This window comes from Anser anser (genome assembly GCF_964211835.1).
Source record: "Anser anser genome assembly, chromosome: 1".
Classification (NCBI taxonomy): Eukaryota; Metazoa; Chordata; class Aves; order Anseriformes; family Anatidae; genus Anser; species Anser anser.
Window position 1 is genome coordinate 208,526,763 of NC_139720.1, and position 12,864 is coordinate 208,539,626.

Below are 12,864 nucleotides of genomic sequence, written 5' to 3' on the forward strand. Positions count from 1 at the left end.
CGGCAATAAATCTGCACAACAATTTCTTACTCCTGTGATTCACTGACATATTTTGCCAGACAGCTAGTTCAGATTGCTCTTCTTCCAGAGGTGTTTTATGGTGTCCACAGGAAAAGCGTGATATGCTACCATGAGAAAGGCATGAGTGATGCTTGTCCCTTAGGAAAATCCTTTCTTCTAAAGGAGCTTGGCTCCTGGCTGCTAAGAAAGCAGTCTTTTGCCGTGTGATCATCAGGGGCTAGTCTTTAAATAATATGTTCCCCTCGCTTTGAAAAGCAAAGTGGCAGATGTTCTCCTGCTCCTCTCCTCAGCTCCCAAGCCCTGAAATACTACCGGAGTAAATCACCGTGTTTTCTGTTCTGCGGGGCACGGAGCACCTTGTCCCTTGTGCCAGCAATCCATCTCAGAAGTGCTGTCAGGGATGCCCCGATGCCTGTCACCTTTCGCACACCAAGACCTCAGCCCTGCAGTTCTCCTTCATGCCGGTGGGGCTTTAATCAATCGGATACAGTGCGGGATGAAATTAAATTGCCTGAGTTTTAGATTTATTTATTAATTAACTGCTTTTGTCAGACAGAGGTACCTACGCGTTTCCGTTGTGTAAGCAGGTCTTGGTTTTCTCCAGCTCAAGACTAGCTACAGTTTTAATACAGATCAATAAGATTTAGTTTGGATGTCAATAAGGATCACTCAAAACCACTGTGCGAGGAGAAGGGGAGACAAAAACAGAAGAGCATCTGTTTACACTCTTTCTTTTGACAGGATAATAAACCCAGCCAGCACACTACTTTGCTGCATTTATACAGCCTTACCGTGAACTCTCAATGCATACCAGTGCCACACATTTTTAAGGCCGGAGCTGTGTTGTGATGTACCTTTTTTTTTTTTTTTTTTTTTTTTTGTCGTGGTGCATGCTTTGTCTCTGTAATTAAGGCTTAGCAGTACCACTCCTATTTTAAGGTTGTATAAAGCTCAACTTTTCAAGCGGTATGTTGTAATGCAAAAGTTCTTCCCTGATAACTACTGTAGTTGCCCCACTGAGCTAACTGTGTCCACAGTACTTCTGCCCGCCTTCCCCTATCTCTCCTTTGTGGTGGAAATCACCGATTTTAAATATTTTCAGTGTTGCAAACAGATTTTTTCTCAGTGGTTAGAGATACAGTGTGCAGATACAGGAAATAACAGCATATTTAAGCAAATTATTTCACTTCTGTGAGCCTCAGTTTCCTTATCTGTAAGAAGTACAAGCCTGCTCCCCCAGACAATCCAATTTTATCAGCCTATCTGATTACAAATCCCAGTATTTCAAAGCTTACATCCTCAGTGCTTGTAACGCTCTTCAAGATCCTGGTTGAAGCTTGATAGAAGAAGATACTATGGGGAAAAAAAAAGTGGATATTAATGATTTATTGATTGCAGGTAATACCACTCTGGGTATACTGACCACTGTTAAATCCTATTGCCTTGTTATATCTGTTCCATGAGAAGTCAGCATTTGTATATCCACACTTTTCTAACTCTTTTGGGACAAATTGTAAACATATGAGTGTATTCCTTAGAATATAGTCTATGAAACAATGTACTGTCCTTCGTTTAAAATGATCTCCCTGAGTGTTCTGTATTCCTGGCAGCCTTTCTGTTCACATGAGTGCGAATACACCTGTTTTAAATCAGCTCTTGATCTCTGAAGGCCAAAACCTGCAAATGACAGAGCAACTCTAGAAACACACGGTATTCTGAAATATTACAGCCAAATGTGCAGCGTAAACTGAAGGCATGTTTATTGTTTGTCTTACTTTCCCCTAACTATTTAGAGTCTGCTCTGGTCTGTCTCTTCCCTAAATTTAAAGCGGTTGCCTAAAATTTGCAGAGTTCCGTAGTGAAGCTGAGAAACGCATTCTTTGTGTTAACCTAGTTCCGAAGTTTGTGTTTCCTAAGCACTTCCATAAATCTACAAAGGACTGTAACATATCTTCCCCTGATATTTTTAATCTTAATCTGAAATACTGGCACACAGATAAAATAGAAGTTTATGTTCTGTTTTCCTCTGAATTTGGGCAAGCAACGTATCATTCACACAGAGACGTTGAACTTTTATATTATTCCTGCCTCAAGTCCAAAGAACATAATTTCGACTGTTCACTGCAAGCGGATATACAGGGTTGTTACAAATTGATGCCAAGGGGCCCATACTTGGAATCCGTTTTGTTTTTCTTTGAGTTAGTTTCCAAATTGCAAGGGTGTGCATAATGAATGTGTTATCTAGTCCTTCTGTTTTGTATTTTTGAAGGAGAGGCAGCACATACTGCAAAGTGACTTGGCCTACTTGCTCAGGTTCCATAGCAACCCAGTATTGCTGTGAATTCATTTTGTACTAATCAATTAGAAATTTTGCTCTGGCAGCTGGAATGAAAGTTTATGGGCCGAATCCTGCTTGTTTTACTTGGATCTGCAGTTGCAGTAAATTCAATGAGATACTTTCTTCGAAGCATACAGACTTGTATCTTTTGTCTCTCTCTTGGTTTATTTTTCCTGAAAAGGTCAGATTTAATTTTTGGCTTTCTGTCCAAGCAGAGGAAAGGAGGCAATTCTCTTAAAGGATCCACAATTTAAGACACCCTTGTCTTACAAACATAGTTACTGACATGCTTAAAAAGAAGGTATCGCTTTGCTTCTTCCTCATTTTAACTGGATGCTGTCAGCACAGCTGACCAGCCCACACCTTCCATCCAGAAGCTTGTGAAATCTTCAGTTGCATCCAGCCCAAAATTGTGTGTCCAAGAGGGAATTTTCTGGGCCACATGGTTGTATGCACCAGTGCCCTTCAGAGCAGTACAGCCCTTCCTTTCTCATTGCCATAATTACAATGTTGGGACATGGTGGAAAGTCTATGCCAAAACCCCAACATGCAGCCATGTGGAAATGGCAGACAGTTTCTGATGTGATAGGTACTAATATTTTGCTTTTGGGGTTACAGTTCCAAATTCAGCTCATTCTGTTGCTTGTCTTTGTGTCTGGACTACAGGTTTCATATGCAGATATGCCAAGCATGTTATCTAACAAAAACACAGGGAGAACATTAGGGATCTCCTTTCATTTACCACATTATTATTATTATTATTATTATTATTATTATTATTATTATTATTATTTGGTCATAGTTAGTCTTACCATTAGCTTCCTTTTTATGCTTTTTCACTGGACTTTGGGTAAATGAGTCAGAGGCTTGAAATAATTTTTAAAATCTAGATTGTCTCTCAATGGCTGGAAAAATGTGTCCTCAAGTTACAAAGAAATGCACAGGACTATAGGCTGACATAGGTTGAGCAATTTCTTTCCATTTCACTCATCTTCACACTAGGATGCAGGCTCTGACTACACAGAGCCTGTGTATATCATCAGCACAACAAATCAAAGACATGATTTAAACTTTGTAATATGTCAGGGCTCATCAAAACTCCATTGCAACAAAGAGGATGATGCAGAGTAGACTTGGCTTCTTCAGGAGCACGTCAGAGCTAGAGCTGTATCTCCAGAGCCGTTTGCATTTAATGGTTTGTGACATGGCAAAACAGAGGTGTGTGGGATGGCGTATGATATGATCTCACCTGTGTATGAAGATGGCCTTGCTCAAAGGAGCACACAAAAGAAATCAGTCTCTTCATTTACTTGAACCCAGAACTGCAAGTGGCACCTGTCTTTTTCATGGTGTCATGACAGTAGTCTCTTGCTATCTGCATTTCTGTAGACTTCCTCCTTTTCATGTCTGATGATTCTTCAGGAATTTCCTTCTGCAATCCCCTTTATAACATAAGGGTGTGCTGTCACCCTGTTTCAGAGGCAAACAGCTAAGGCTGTGAGGAGTTAGACAGGATGCTGAGGCACTGCTGGTGCCTGAATTGTCACTCAGAGCCTAATAGTTGGGCTTTCTTCTGCTCCCACCCATTAAGCATCTCCACAGTACCCTGGAGAATTTGCACATAGACCCTTTTTCTGCTGTCTCTCTCCAGCTCCTACCTATAGTTAACAAGAAGGTGACAGCCTTGGTACCCTAAGAAGGGTCAGGGAGTATGAAGTGGGTTATAGATTCCTAAAAGACAGCGTTCCTAAAGGAGGAACTTCTCAGTCTGGAAGGCTGTCAGAAGGAACGAGAGCCAGGGAACTCCACTGGTGATCATAACAAAACACACAGGGCTCACAACTTGCAAAAATAATAAAAAAATAAAAATAAAAAAATGTATAGGCTCTCTACCAAGGCTGGTTTCTTCTGTGGGGAGTCACAGTGACTTGACTGTCTCTGAGCACCGTCCCATGTTCTCTCCAGGTCCCAGGCTTTTCCCTCAACACCACAATTTCTGCTCTGATTACAGTTTTCACTTTATAAGATCTGCATATGCCAGGGGGGTAACACCCAAGGGCTTATCAGGAGAAAAACTGATGACCAAGGTGGAAGGAAACTTAGCAGAACCAGCTTTGGGGGATTTAAATGTTAAACCCGCTTCATTGTTTTGGGTTTGTGTTTGCTTTTCTAAAGCATTCATGTTGTGTTTAGTCAAAAATACTGCATGGCTATGTTGTGTGCTATGTTATGTTCAAAATACGTTGTTTTAGATTTTTTTTTCTTTTTACATTTGCTAGTTTTCTTGTGCTGTTATTCTTTTATGGATTTTGCATGATAACATTTCAGTATATGGGAAAATGTGTGAAATTAATCATAATTGTTTTCATATCAAATGTATCAAGAGGAAATACTTGTGTTTAAATGCATTGTCCTGTATTTTAACCTATTACATGTCTGTGTTCATATCCCCCTGTTTTTATTGATATACTGCAAATATCTCAGCTCCACATTTCCCCAACATTTTTTTCACAAGCTTGGGGTTTCTGATTTCCCAGTCGATCTGGGAAATCCAAAATCTGATTGGAATAAGACCCTGATACCACTAATTACTTACAGTATGTTTTTTCAAATTAGATCTACTTAATCTCCATGTACCTGATCCAATTTCCTTCAAGTCACTAGAAGCGCGTCCTTCGGCGGATGAAGCTTTACGTAAAAAGTTATCTAAGAACCTAATTTGCTGCATGTCTAGTGATTTAATCCACAAAATGAACCTGCACTAAGTTTGTCAGGGTGCTGTTTTGCTGACATGCTTCAATGCCATGCAGCAATGCCCATCTCTCTCGTCCACACTCCTGAGGTGGTTTTCAGTCTGTTTGCCTTATAAACTCGATACAGGCATGCTTAAAGACAATCCCTAAGGAGAGTTGACTGTTTTCAGGTAAAACCTGAAAAAAATTACCTCATAAAACATCAGCCAAAACTTTCCCTTCAGAACCACGCAGCCTGGTGTCGACACACAGCCGCGTTGGCAGCGCCCACTTCGTGGCGAGAAGCATGCCTCCCACCAGAACCCCAAAACCCTAAAAAAATTATGGATATTAGTTTTAAGGGTCTGTTACACCAAGGGACAGCAGCAGTCCCCTCAGCGCGACAGATACACGAGTCGGCCGCCCTCCAGCGGGCCAGGAGGCCGCTCCTCGTGCCCGCGCTCAACTTTTTTTCCACAGTTTTGTGTTCGTGTGCGTCTCTCTGTGTCTGTGCTTTGCCGTTTACTTCCTTTATTATCATCATTTTCTCTCTCTCTCTCTGTGTCTGTGTGTGTTTGTGGCCCGCAGGTCCCCCCTTGCCTTGTTCGTCCGCCTCCTCCACCCCCCCTGAGCACTCCCCTTCTCCCCCCCCCTCGCCGCCCGCCAATGAAGGCCCCGGGCGGTTGCGGGGCAACGGCGCGGCCCAGCCGGCCGCGGACTCTGACTCTGAGGAAGAGTTTATCCCAAATTCCTTCTTAGTTAAAAGTGGCTCTGGAAACCTCTGTGTCGCCGCCAACGGTGAGTGACTTCTCTCTACCTACTTGATATCCTCGGCCGACAGCCGCCCGCGGGGCTGGAGGGCGGCCGGCGCGCGTCTTCGCCCGTCGGCTGGGGTTCGGTGGTGGTTTTTTTGCTGAAATGATAGCGTCGTGTGGGAGGAAGGGGGTAAAACGTTAATAAAACAGCTCGTAAAGCATGCAAAGTGCTGCGTTGGAAGCGTCCGTGCTGTGTGGCTGGGTGGTTGAGGTGAGGGACGAGCTTGGTACCGAGGTAGAGATCAGAAACTTCAAGTGCGTTGGAGGCTGGAGCTCCCTCCCTTTTTTTTTCCCCTTTCTTCCCCTTTTTTTAAATTTTTTTGTCCCCTTCTCTGCCACCCCCTCTATCTGTGAGGGCGGCAGTGCTGAGGCAAGGTGCCCCCTCGGCCTGTCAGAAACCTGTCCCCAAGGGGATGCAGGAGGGAATGCCGAAACGCCAGAGCGGGTTTCGACTCCCGGTGAGCTGTGACAGCGGCATCTGCACCTTGCTCTCAGCCTCAGAGCCTGCAGGAGGCTTTCCACGGCCACATCCCCCTAAGAAGGGCTGAGAGATGCCTCCGGTAAGTATTTGAGGTGGCAGCAGGGCCCCTTCGATGCCCCGAGACTCCCCAGATGGGAGCTGAGGGTGCTCAGCACCGCCGGGACCGACCGTGCTGCTCCAGCGAGTTTCAAGAAGAGGAATGAGATTCACAGCTCCCTGCCGCAAGACAATGAGTCATAAACAGAGAGGTAACGCTCATTGGCAAAGAAATGTGAGATTTCATCAAAGGTAGTGTAACCTGACGAAGCGCAGATTACAGCAGTGGAATAGCCGTGGCCACTCAGGCCGCTGCCATCCCGCTTGAGTGATAATTACTCACGGGTCTGATTTATGACGAAGGAGGAGGCATTCAAAGATATCTTGAAAGAGAGAAAGAAAGGTGAGAGAGAGGTTTACTGCAGCTGGCAACAGCTTAACTCCATTTATGTTAAGCTTCTAAGAAGGTTTCCTACTATGCTGTTATCTCCAAGTAAGGAGAGAAAGTTTGACATTTAATTTGTCCCCCCTCACCACCACCCCTTTCCCAGCTTCCCTCTTCTTTTCTTTTGTTGCATTTGTTATGGTAAAAACAAACTTTCCCTTCAAGGCTTTTCAAAGGAGAAGGTTATCTCCTCTGAATTGTCATCCTAAGGAGAGTAGGGGGAAATACAGTGTCGTATTCATTCAGGAAACTGCTTAAAATTCATATCCTCTATTCAGCTTCCCCCCTCCCCTCCCACCCTGCAACACACACACACACACACACACATCTGACTCCTTGCAGTTGCAGCACATTTAAATCTGAAATCATGTAGATGACACTCTTGTTGGAAATAAAGTCAAACCCACACTCATGCTTTCAACATCGTAATGTATGTTCTTTCTCTTTGTTCATTTAGGGAATATATATGTACACATACACGCATGCCCTCCAGGTGGAAGGAGGGGAGAAAAAGAAAGCAAGTGAAATTAAAGACCTTAATCTCTTCTTTTACTAATTAGCTGAACAACAGAAAAAGCATTGTTCGGAGTCCGTGGTGGGTTGACGACAGTATTGTATTATTGATGTGCTGGTGAGTTAGTTGGAGTTCAGGCTTTTCAGCTGCCTGCTTATTTATCCTCCTCCTTTTTTTCCCCAGTGCTTTTTGCATCGGCTTGTAGACATACTACTTTCCCTGAGGCTTCTTTTTGTGTGGGATTCAGCAAGTTGGTAATAAATATGTCCCACACAAAGACAGGGTGTCTGGGGTCTCATTTGCGTGGTTGTTTTACTTGTTCAATAATCAGAAGTGAAGGTAATGCCAGCACACTGGTGACGTGGTAGGATCGTGCGTGGCTCAGCATCGCGCAGCTATCGGGAGGAAAACAAAGATGACTTCTTATGCCACCTGTCAGCCCATAATCTGGGAGTTCACAGGAATAAGAAGCACAGACCATACAAGCCCATCATGTCTAAAGCCTGATAGATACTCTTCTGACCTCTGTAAATAGATTTAATTGCTTTAGTTCCTTAACGTTCTGTTTCTCTCAGGCTTAGTCAGCTTAAACTTTAAATGATAAAGGCAGGTCTTTATGTTCCTTAAATGGTGAAAATTAGGGAAAGCTTATTTTGTTTAGGACTAAGTTTAATACAGTTAGAGCACTCATTCTAGGAGAATAGTAGCTGTCTCAACAGCAGGACAGCCTGAGAATGCTGTCCAAAGGATTTGTGTTGCACTTTTTAATTGATTGTGGGTAGGTTTTCCTTCCACAGCTGTGTAAACTCAGCCTTAGAGAAGTCCATCCAAAGTAAGTAACACCCAGGGAGCAGCGCCTCTATTACAAATCCCCATGTAAATTGCAAATATAATGCACATGGAACATAAGAAACATGCTACTTTTTGAAGATACAGTAGGCTATTCTTTATCTAAGTTCCTTTCATTCCAGAAAGGTAATAATGTCCGTAACATTATTTCTGTGCTTCCAGGAAAATGTCCAAGTAAACATTCAGATAAAGGCTGGAACAATCTAATCAGTATATAAAAACACAGGCATCTTTTAGGTCTTTTAATTTTGTATTGGGTGGATTACAAGCCTTGTTTGTACTTTTAAGGGAAAAGTAAAAGTCATTTAGAACACGAAAAATCCCCAGTTCTTATTATACTATCAACAGATACTTAAATATAAGAAGAAAAAAAAACCTTTTCAGACTTGTATCTTTTTGCTTTTGTTTTTATTTATATCTGCTCCAGAATATTTTGTTGTTGTTGTTTTTTTTACCTGAAATTATGCAAAATAACTAGGATGTGAACGTCTCCATTTCAGGATATTTCATTTCAGAAACCTTCAAATGAAAAGCCTGATTTGGGGATTCACCATCTGAAAAGTAGGCTGCCTTAGGGTATCTTGGTGGACATTCAAATTTGCTAATTAGTTTTTAAGATTTTTTATCAATCCACTATATGTGTATACTGGTGTCTAGGTATGTATGTGTACGACTGATGACAGAAGGCATCCAATCCTTACTCTGATTGTTTCTAAGAAAGTAAAAAGTTGCCCTTTAGGGTCAGAACATCAGTCCATGTAGCCTCCAACAGCGGCACTGGGAGGAGAAGCAGCGCAGTGGGGTTCCTGGAGGATGCTGACTGGTTGGGAATGGTCAAACTCCAGCCAAGGAGATGGATCTAAAGGGTGATGATTGGCTGGGAAACAGCAGCTCTTCTCCATTTGAACCAGTAAATAAGATGAAAACTAGTCCCTAAAACCCCAGTGTCTTTAGGGAATGGTGTTTAGGAAGAGCACATCAGCCTGGCCACTGCTATCCATGTCCTGCAGCATCCACAGCTGCAGCCCTGGGGATGTTGGTGGGTACATTGCTGCTCAGCACACCTCTGAGGTAGGGACGTGGCGACTATCCCCATGGAGAGATGATGTGCAGAGTGACGAAGAATAGATGACATCTGTGGAAAGCTGACATCTAAATTCCTTTGAGACCGCTGACCGTGCCGCCTCGCAGTCAGAGCCGAGCTGCATGGCCTCTTCCAGCTCTTGCGTCAGTGAGCAGCCATTCGATGCGAAGCGTGCTTTTGTCATTCTGGGGGGTCTGCTGTGTTTCTCTGAGTCACTCGTACCAGGCAGGCAGGGAGGCTGGGTGTAGGCATTTGCAACGACCTCCACAGCTGGGAGCCAGAAAATCCCAAATCACCTCTTGTCTGGGGCATCTTAATATTCTTGTATGGAATTTCAGAGGCTAGGCATGGATTTTATTTAATTCTAGCAGAAGCAAGGAGATAGCAGGAATTAAGGTTGGAAAAGACCTCCCACATCATCTGGTCTGACCATCCCCCAGCCACCAATATCACCCACTAAACCATGTCCCTAAATTTGCCTTGTTAATGGGGAGGAAGGAAATGGTACACACATAAATGTTCCTGGGTCAGATCCTAGGAGATGAGTGTGAATGTCATAGGATCCCTGATTTCAGTGGAAAATAGACCCAGTCAGGATCAGTTTGTCCTCCAGAAGACAAAAAAACAAACCCGCAACATGCTGCTTCTACTTTTGGGGTCTGCACGAGCAAGCCTTGGCCAAGAAAAGCTGTGGTCAGGGAGCTAGCGCAGATTCACATGCTGCCTTCTCCGGTTTGTCTTTGTTCAGAGTGCTGGATTGAAGCAGGAGGTTTCCCCATGATCTTTCTTCTCATTTCTAGCTGAACTGACCCAGTCTAGACCTTCTGATTTGTAAGCTGTGTACTGTTTTCTGCTTAGGATTTTTTTTTAATCTTTAATGATCAGCCTTGAGCTGTTGAAGACAATCATCATTTCTAATTTACCTCCCATTCCCGTCCTTCTGAAAGAACTTTCCACCTTTTTATTAAATGATTTGGCCCAGATTTATGAGACAAATCCTTCCCAAGAACACTGTTGAGGACTACTATAGCCTTACTCATGTTCTCTCAAACAGATAAGTTTGATAGAAATTGTGGATTCCTGGCACTTTATAGTGCCTAACTAACCAGATTATCTGCTGCTGCTGCTATGGCTGAATTCCTTTGGTTTCTAAAAGGAGGCAATCCTACAGAAATACAGGGCAGTTTCTGCCCCAAAGAACTGATGCATGTGCTCAATGTTTATTTCTTTAGTACCCTTGATGCTTTCGGGGCTGCACAGTTAATATGCGCAGGCCAATCGTGCCGCAGGGTTAGGTGCTCACAGCGCTGGGATGGACGAGACAGCCGCAGAGAACTCAGACTGCAGCAGGGAGCCCCAAAGACACAGCATGTTAAAGCACTTGGAAGGAAGAATGGTATCATGTAAGGCTGCTTGGAAGTGGAGAATTTTCAAGGATCTGACTGAGGAGAGCAAAAGAACCTTTGATAATGTAATCTTAATAATTGATATTTTCTTCATCTAATAATTAATAATAAATCCCAATTAAATTCAATTTTCTTTTATCCGAGCGGGTTTTTTTTTCCCCACACAAAGGTTTGTGGATGGATGGTCCGTTCTCTGGCTGTGTCTTGTCCTTGAGCACTGCTTTCTGATGCTTCTTTATTTACTACTCGAGTAAGCATGCTAAGTAAGAACAGCAATTAATCTCTGCATCCTTTATCAGAGATTTGCAGAGCCCATTAGCAGCCAGTGTTACTCATAATGGTAATTCATAATTACAGAAGGGAAACTGAGGAATAGGGAGATATAACCAATCATTTTCCAAATATTTAAGAAACTAGAAATCATCTCTGAATTGTGTTTCCTACCCACATTTCTTTAAGACCCCCTCCAAACATTTCAGAAGTTCAGGAGAAGCACCTTAAGGAGAAGAATAGTTCAAAAAGATGTTTAGTTTAGCAAGTTTTAAAATATTCAGAAAAAAAAAAAAAAGAACATTTAGGGGAGAATGGTGATGGAAAAAAAAGGTGGTAGGAGAGAGGCTTGGAAAAAAGACATTTGAAAACCTGTTTATCATATTTTTTCACTGAATTTATCCTCTAATTTGGGAACAGTAAACATTCAGAGTTCAGCCTGAGAGACCATGGCTTAAATATGTGCCTTTTAATTTTAATCAGATAACTAAGCACTAATAAACATATGAATCATAAGCTTTCTGTTTAGTAAGAGGCATCTCAGGCCATCCGGGGCTGAACCATCCTTAGGAGACATCTCTTTTTCCACCCATCGTGGAGAGATTTGTGGCTGCCTAGGAGTCCGTAGGAGCCCGAGAAGTTCATTTGGATGAATCTGGTCATTTGGGCTTGTCATCAGCCTGAATTTCCCACTGACTTTGCTGAAGGCATCCCCAAATTCCCTGAGATATTTGAAAAATATCACACACATCCTTCTTCCAAATGTATCTCCATGGCAGAGCTGACAACAGAGTTCGGGGTTTGAATTCCCAAGCATCAGCCGTTGCCTGTTAGAACCTGGAAGATCAAGGAAGACATTGTGCTGGGCAGCTGGGAGGAGGATCAGATCATGAATTATTCCTGCTCCTATTCACCGTGCGTCGGAGCCCTCCTGTTGAGTTTTTGTTCCTTCCGTTTCACTCTTGCTGCCAGGTGGAAAGATCAGAAGGACTTCAGCCTGTGAGCTGCAGATCTTTCAGAGGACACGGAGCTCCACGAGCGCCTTGCCCTCGCCTGGGCTCTTGCCCCGTGACTTCTCTTTGCATCCCGAGGGTGTTTGTTTAACCTGGCAGCTCTTTACCTTCAGGATGAGCCAAAGGTGAGAAGCAAATCATTTGCCCTAGGACCAGATTCGTACCGCTGATTATCGGTGGGAGGCATTTGGGTCAGATTCCTAGCATAACGCGGGTCAAATCCTGACCCAGCTGAAATCCTCTGGACTCAAACAGGGGGAGGTTTGGTCAAGAGTGGATAATCTGAATACGCAAGAAAGGCAGGGTTTTTTTTTTTTTTGCAAAGAATAAATATCCCGAAGAGAACAAAGCAAAGTTATGATTGTCACATTCAGCGAAGGGCAGCAATGAAATGAGTCACCTTTCCAGGCCAGTAGGGAACACACTGAATCAGTTAAAGCAGATTTATAGCTTTTTAGCTGTGATAAAACCATATCAGTGTGTATATGAATTTACATAGGAGTAGGGTTTTTTTTTTCTTCTTGCTTTTAATGCAAGCCACATTGAAAAGTGTGCACAAAGGAGCCCCACTCCGAGGAAAGACAACTGGAACAAATTATATGCATTCAGACTTGTTAAACTGAATTGGCAGCAGAAATATTCCTGGTAACCTGAGCGTTACAGCAGCGTTGGTATAGTTAAGGTTATGTCAGCATTTCCATTAGAAACCCTTACTTTCAGAGGTTTATATCTGCAGTAAAAATTCACTGTGGGTTGAAACTTGACAAGCTGTGCAAGGTCTCATCTGAGACAGATTTTTTTTTTTCTTTTTACCTTTTTCCTTACAAAATTGGGGAGAAAAATCTGTTTGAAGAGTCAAG

General features: G+C 43.0%; 1 protein-coding gene across 6 annotated transcripts in view; it reads left to right on the plus strand.

Moving 5' to 3' along the window:
- TENM4 (teneurin transmembrane protein 4) overlaps window positions 1-12,864 on the plus strand; it is a 1,267,116-nt gene that overhangs the window by 1,003,956 nt on the left and 250,296 nt on the right. For all 6 annotated transcript variants that reach the window (XM_083820251.1, XM_083820252.1, XM_083820255.1 and 3 more), the window contains one exon: window positions 5,680-5,889. In XM_083820251.1, the coding sequence (XP_083676377.1) occupies window positions 5,680-5,889 (210 nt within the window). The remainder of the gene's footprint in view (window positions 1-5,679; window positions 5,890-12,864) is intronic.